The sequence below is a fragment of the Salvelinus sp. IW2-2015 genome, linkage group LG3, assembly GCF_002910315.2.
Source record: "Salvelinus sp. IW2-2015 linkage group LG3, ASM291031v2, whole genome shotgun sequence".
In the NCBI taxonomy this organism is placed as follows: domain Eukaryota; kingdom Metazoa; phylum Chordata; class Actinopteri; order Salmoniformes; family Salmonidae; genus Salvelinus; species Salvelinus sp. IW2-2015.
Window position 1 is genome coordinate 18817605 of NC_036840.1, and position 6088 is coordinate 18823692.

General features: G+C 42.1%; 1 protein-coding gene across 1 annotated transcript in view; it reads left to right on the top strand.

Moving 5' to 3' along the window:
- The window catches only part of zgc:109889 (WH2 domain-containing protein), a 76294-nt gene extending 70412 nt beyond the window's left edge, over positions 1–5882 (top strand). The window contains 4 exon segments of the mRNA XM_023970144.2: positions 2–106; positions 109–252; positions 546–557; positions 2073–5882. Of these exon segments, the coding sequence (XP_023825912.2) occupies positions 2–106; positions 109–252; positions 546–557; positions 2073–2233 (422 nt within the window). The 3' untranslated portion in view covers positions 2234–5882.
- Positions 5883–6088: the final 206 nt, after the last annotated feature.

Sequence of the window (6088 nt, forward strand, 5' to 3'; positions counted from 1 at the left end):
CGGGCCGTGGCGGTCATGTCCCGCCCTTACAGTACCTCCCCTACTCCCCCCGCCCCCCCTGTCAACTATGTCCCCTCCCCCTCTCACACCCCCTCCGGTGCCCCTCCGCTGCCCCTCCTCCTTCCCCACCTGGTCTACCCCCCTCCCATATCCTGTCTCTGGCTCACGCCATTGTTGGAGAAGCTCCTGCCACCAGGAAGGGCCAGATGCCGATGATTCCGATAAGCGACGCTCGCAGCGACCTTGTTGGCTGCCATACGTAGAGGTGAGAAAGTTTGGGGGGGTGGGGGGGGTGTGTGTGGGGTGTGTTTATTGTATGTGTGTTTTTTTTCTTGTTTAAGTTTGTTTCGTGTGTGTGTGTGTGTGTGTGTGTGTGTGTGTGTGTGTGTGTGTGTGTGTGTGTGTGTGTGTGTGTGTGTGTGTTGTGTGTGTGTGTGTGTGTGTGTGTGGTGTGGTGAGTGTGTGTTGTTTGTGTTGTGTGATCGGTGTGGCAGTGCTTTAGGTTGTGCTTCCGATCAGCAATGCTCGCAGTGAACTGCTGGCAGCCATACGCAGAGGTGAGACCGATAGAGGGTATGTGTGTGCGTGTGTGGATGGATACATATGTATCCACTTGTGAATGAGTACATTTAGCGTATGTGAAATGGCTAGCTAGTTTTCGGTAGTGTTGCACGATATACTGAAACTTCGGTACTTTGTTGATACTAGAACATGAAAACCGGTTCAGTACTAGAATTTCTGTTATTTTCGGTACTTATGTCAAATGTGTCACGTTGTATACTTATTTAGAGGATCAAGTCTGTCTATCAGCGCAGCCGATGTCCTTTATAGCGGCAGAGCACTGTGCCTGCATCGTGCCTGCTCCACTTACTCATTGCTAGCTCTAGCCTGTCTTGAGGAACCACTGCACTCACTGGGAGTCTGGACTGCATCATGTTGGCTCCCCACTTATGCTGCACAGAATGTTATCACACTTGGATAATGCATCACGGCATGTAGAAATGCTGAAAATGTTTATTACTGTTCGCACAACAATGTCTATAAAGGCTAGAACACTTTACAATGCAAGAAGATACCGGTAGCTTCCAGCGTTGTAGGCTAACATTCCTTGCTAGCTTTGTTTGTCATAATATGCAAACCATATTGTAAATTATACTGATTTCAAAGCTGATTGTCACCAAAAACTTTATTCATTCACATCGCCTCCCTCGCATAATTTCTCTCCCTCCAACTGACTTGAGTGCATGTGCCTCTTAAATAAGCTCAACACTGGGTCTTAAAGAGACACCGCACACTTTTATGAAATAAGAAATTGCTTCCTCTATGAAAACGTTGTTGATCAGTACAATAAAATAAGTCCCAAATGAATGGGAAACAGATTTTGTCATCTGCAGCCCCTTGATTTACCCAGTTTATCAATAGAGATTTACCATTCAAATAAATAAATTACCGTTATGTAGTAAGATTGATTGCAGAATTGTATAATTGGTGAATTAATGTGTACATGGCTGTCTGAAATATTGACATAACTGTATAATGTAATGATATTGAACTCAAAAGATTACCAACGATTGAACAGAGCAGTAGCTGAGTTTCTGTTTATCTGTATCGAGTATCATGATGGTATTGAGTATCGTGATACTAAACCTGGTATCGGTATCGAAGTCAAAATTCTGGTATCGTGACAACACTAGTTAGCTGTGTGTTTGTATCTTCCCTTTTGTGATGAGACCTAGAAGGAGATTATTCCCCTTAGAAGCATTGCTTTGGTGGACTGTAGGGTTGCAAAATTCCCGGGTTTTCCAGAAATTCTGGTTGAAAGATTCACAGAATTGTGAGGGGGGAAAAACCTAGCAACTTTCTGAAAGTTACAGGAATTTTGCAACAGGTAAGGCTGCTTCTGTGGGTGACACGCTGTCGATGTGTTCAGAGGATCTCCGGTTCAAGACCAGTGAGGGACAGGAACGGAAGCAATGCTGTTACACACACACAGAGCTTCATATGTATCTATGTATCTAACCCCTCACTCCCTCCATCCCTCCTTCAAACCTTCCCTCCTTCCATCTCTCCAGGTATCCAGTTGAGGAAGGTCCAGGAACAGAGAGAGCAGGAAGCGAAGAGAGAGCCAGTTGGAAACGACGTGGCCACCATCCTATCACGTCGCATCGCCGTCGAGTACAGTGAATCAGATTCCGACTCCGGCGGGGAGGACAACGGAGAGTGGTCCGACTGAAATGGGTCAGGGGTCAATAGGTTAAAGGGGACAAGTGTTAGGGGTCAAGTGGAGGTGCTTGTGAGGAAAGGGTGTTCAAAACTTTATTCAAAATGATTGAATTCAATTTCTGTTGCCCACCACACACACACAGACTTTAAAGGGATAGACCCACCCCCAACCTACCTAACTCACCCACTCTAGCACATTGTTGTTTGCTTGAGTAGTATTGCTAAACACACTGCATGACTTCTACTCAAGCACTATAACACAATCAATCAAGCAATGCTATAGTAGAGGACTGCAGTACATACCAGTGTGCAGTCGTGGCCAAAAGTTTTGAGAATGACACAAATATTAATTTTCAGTCTGCTTGCCTCAGTTTGTATGATGGCAATTTGCATATACTTCAGAATGTTATGAAGAGTGATCAGATGAATTGCAATTAATTGCAAAGTCCCTCTTTGCCATGCAAATGAACTGAATCCCCCAAAAAACATTTCTACTGCATTTCAGCCCTGCCACAAAAGGACCAGCTGACATCATGTCAGTGACTCTCTCGTTAACACAGGTGTGAGTGTTGATGAGGACAAGGCTGAAGATCACTCTGTCATGCTGATTGAGTTCGAATAACAGACTGGAAGCTTCAAAAGGAGGGTGGTGCTTGGAATCATTGTTCTTCCTCTGTCAACCATGGTTACCTGCAAGGAAACATGTGCCGTCATCATTGCTTTGCACAAAAAGGGCTTCACAGGCAAGGATATTGCTGCCAGTAAGATTGCACCTAAATCAACCATTTATCGGATCATCAAGAACTTCAAGGAGAGCGGTTCAATTGTTGTGAAGAAGACTTCAGGGCGCCCAAGAAAGTCCAGCAAGCGCCAAGACCGTCTCCTAAGGTTGATTCAGCTGCGGGATCGGGGCACCACCAGTACAGCGCTTGCTCAGGAATGGCAGCAGGCAGGTGTGAGTGCATCTGCACGCACAGTGAGGCAAAGACTTTTGGAGGATGGCCTGGTGTCAAGAAGGGCAGCAAAGAAGCCACTTCTCTCCAGAAAAAAATATCAGGGACAGACTGATATCCTGCAAAAGGTACAGGGATTGGACTGCTGAGGACTGGGGTAAAGTCATTTTCTCTGATGAATCCCCTTTCCGATTGTTTGGGTCATCCGGAAAAAAGCTTGTCCGGAGAAGACAAGGTGAGCGCTACCATCAGTCCTGTGTCATGCCAACAGTAAAGCATCCTGAAACTATTCATGTGTGGGGTTTCTTCTCAGCCAAGGGAGTGGGCTCACTCACAATTTTGCCTAAGAACACAGCCATGAATAAAGAATGGTACCAACACATCCTCCGAGAGCAACTTCTCCCAACCATCCAGGAACAGTTTGGTGACGAACAATGCCTTTTCCAGCATGATGGAGCACCTTGCCATAAGGCAAAAGTGATAACTAAGTGGCTCGGTGAACAAAACATCGATATTTTGGGTCCATGGCCAGGAAACTCCCCAGACCTTAATCCCCTTGAGAACTTGTGGTCAATCCTCAAGAGGTGGGTGGACAAACAAAAACCCACAAATTCTGACTAACTCCAAGCATTGATTATGCAAGAATGTGCTGCCATCAGTCAGGATGTGGCCCGGAAGTTAATTGACAGCATGCCAGGACGGATTGCAGAGGCCTTGAAAAAGAAGGGTCAACACTGCAAATGTTGACTCTTTGCATCAACTTCATGTAATTGTCAATAAAAGCCTTTGACACTTATGAAATGCTTGTAATTATACTTCAGTATTCAATAGTAACATCTGACAAAAATATCTAGACACTGAGGCAGCAGACTTTGTGAAAATTAATATTTGTGTCATTCTCAAAACTTTTGGCCACAACTGTACAGTACAACACTACACAAAGCTAGAACTCAACTTCCCTTGCTTAAATAAACTAAATGAAATGGTCCGAAATGGAGGGAAGGGATTCATTGTAAATACATAGGAGCACAAGTGAGGAAGGGAGATAAAATGTGGGTGACACATTCATGTTTAATTTAGTTATTCAGTTATTTATTTTATATGGCACATAAATATGCAAATATGTACCCATAGCAACTAACACTAAGCATCAGAAAGTTCAGATAGTTGCCCTCGATAACGCAAATTCTAGAAGACAGACAGACAATGTTCCGGTGGATTGTCACTGCAACACATGAGGAGTGTGGGTGTGATGCACCCTGGGATACCATAGTGTGTGGAACTGCATAGGATCCCTCTTAACAACTCAACGCCACCCACCTCCTCTCCACTTGTAAACAACAACAAACTCATAAAACAAAACCCAGCTCATAAAATAAAATACCAGTGTGCAGTGCTTTTAAATATGGCTTTACACTTTAACACAAGTTTTAAAATTAATGTTTAAAGATACTAATAAAACTATATAGGTTTGTATCAGCAACAATTACTCTGTATGGGAGTGAACGGACATACTAGTTCAGTATGATGCAGTGAGTTGACGTATTTTCAAGTGCACATTTTTTCAGGGCATGTGGAATTGTGGGTAATGAATTGTGTGTAATAATCAGTCTCAATATTAGACAAGGTTCATTATATCTATACTCAAGCCTCAGCTTTTTGTTTGCTATATGAAGTAGCATTGTACAGCTGCCTAGCTAACTCATCTAACGTTACTCACGTCGTCTCAACAACGTTTAAACAACAATTCAAACCACTAGACTTTGCAGACTTTATTTGTCTGTTAATTCTGTATTTGCTCAGTGGTTTTAGTGCAGGGGTATCAAACTCCTGGCCCACGAGACAAATGTGCCCCCCGAAATGATTTCATGTGGCCCCTAGGGCAAAATGAGTTTGCAACCAAACTATAATCAGGGATGATCCCTGATCATAAGGCTTTTAATAAGTACAGGTTTTAAAATGAAGGAAGAAAGACATTGAGAAAAGACACGCATTGAAAATACTTTATTTTGCGTTGTTTCAACGTGACACGGGATAAGAAGCAAATGAAAAGGGACATAGCACCTTTAAAATATATCCCAACTGAACATAAATACAGTATGAGTAAGTTGAATCATAAACACTGATGTAATGTCAGTTTTGTGGTTTGCCCCTAATGGTAAGGGTTGGGGAGGCTATGCTGATCCTAGATCTTAAACTATGGACAACTTCTATCCTCAATAAACAGTACATAAGAACAACTGGAATGTGATTACAACAAAAATTGCAGCAAATATTGTAGTTTCATGACAACAAAGTTATAATTTGCATTCTAAACTAGAATGTCTTGGAACTATTAGTGCCAACATGGTAAATATACAACTGCTAAGGCCCAGTCTCAAATTATACCATATTGTCCATGGAGTGCACTACTTTTGATGAAATACTACTTTGTACTACAACTAGTGCACTAGCATATATGGAGAATAAGGTGTCATAAGTTGCCGAAGTCAATCTAACTCTAACCAAGTCAATTTAACTCAGTGTCTCTAAAGCTGTATATAACTAACATTCTGTGTTTTAAATGAAATTGTATAGAATTTTGGTAAGAAACTGCTTGTAAAGAATTTGGGTATCTTGAGAGAGAATTTCTGTATTACACGAAACAAACTGTAGGCAAAGTATGCATGTATTAATAGCTAATAATAAATGTGAAGAAAATTCTGACTGTCTAGCCTACTTATTGAATGATTTGAGGAGGGATGTGGTGGGGGAAGAAGTCTTCCTGCATTCTGACAAAGAAGAAATTAATAAATATATATATGTATGTATACATACACAGTTGAAGTCGGAAGTTTACATAAACTTATGTTGGAGTCATTAAAACTCGTTTTTCAACCACTCCACAAATTTCTTGTTAACAAACTATAGTT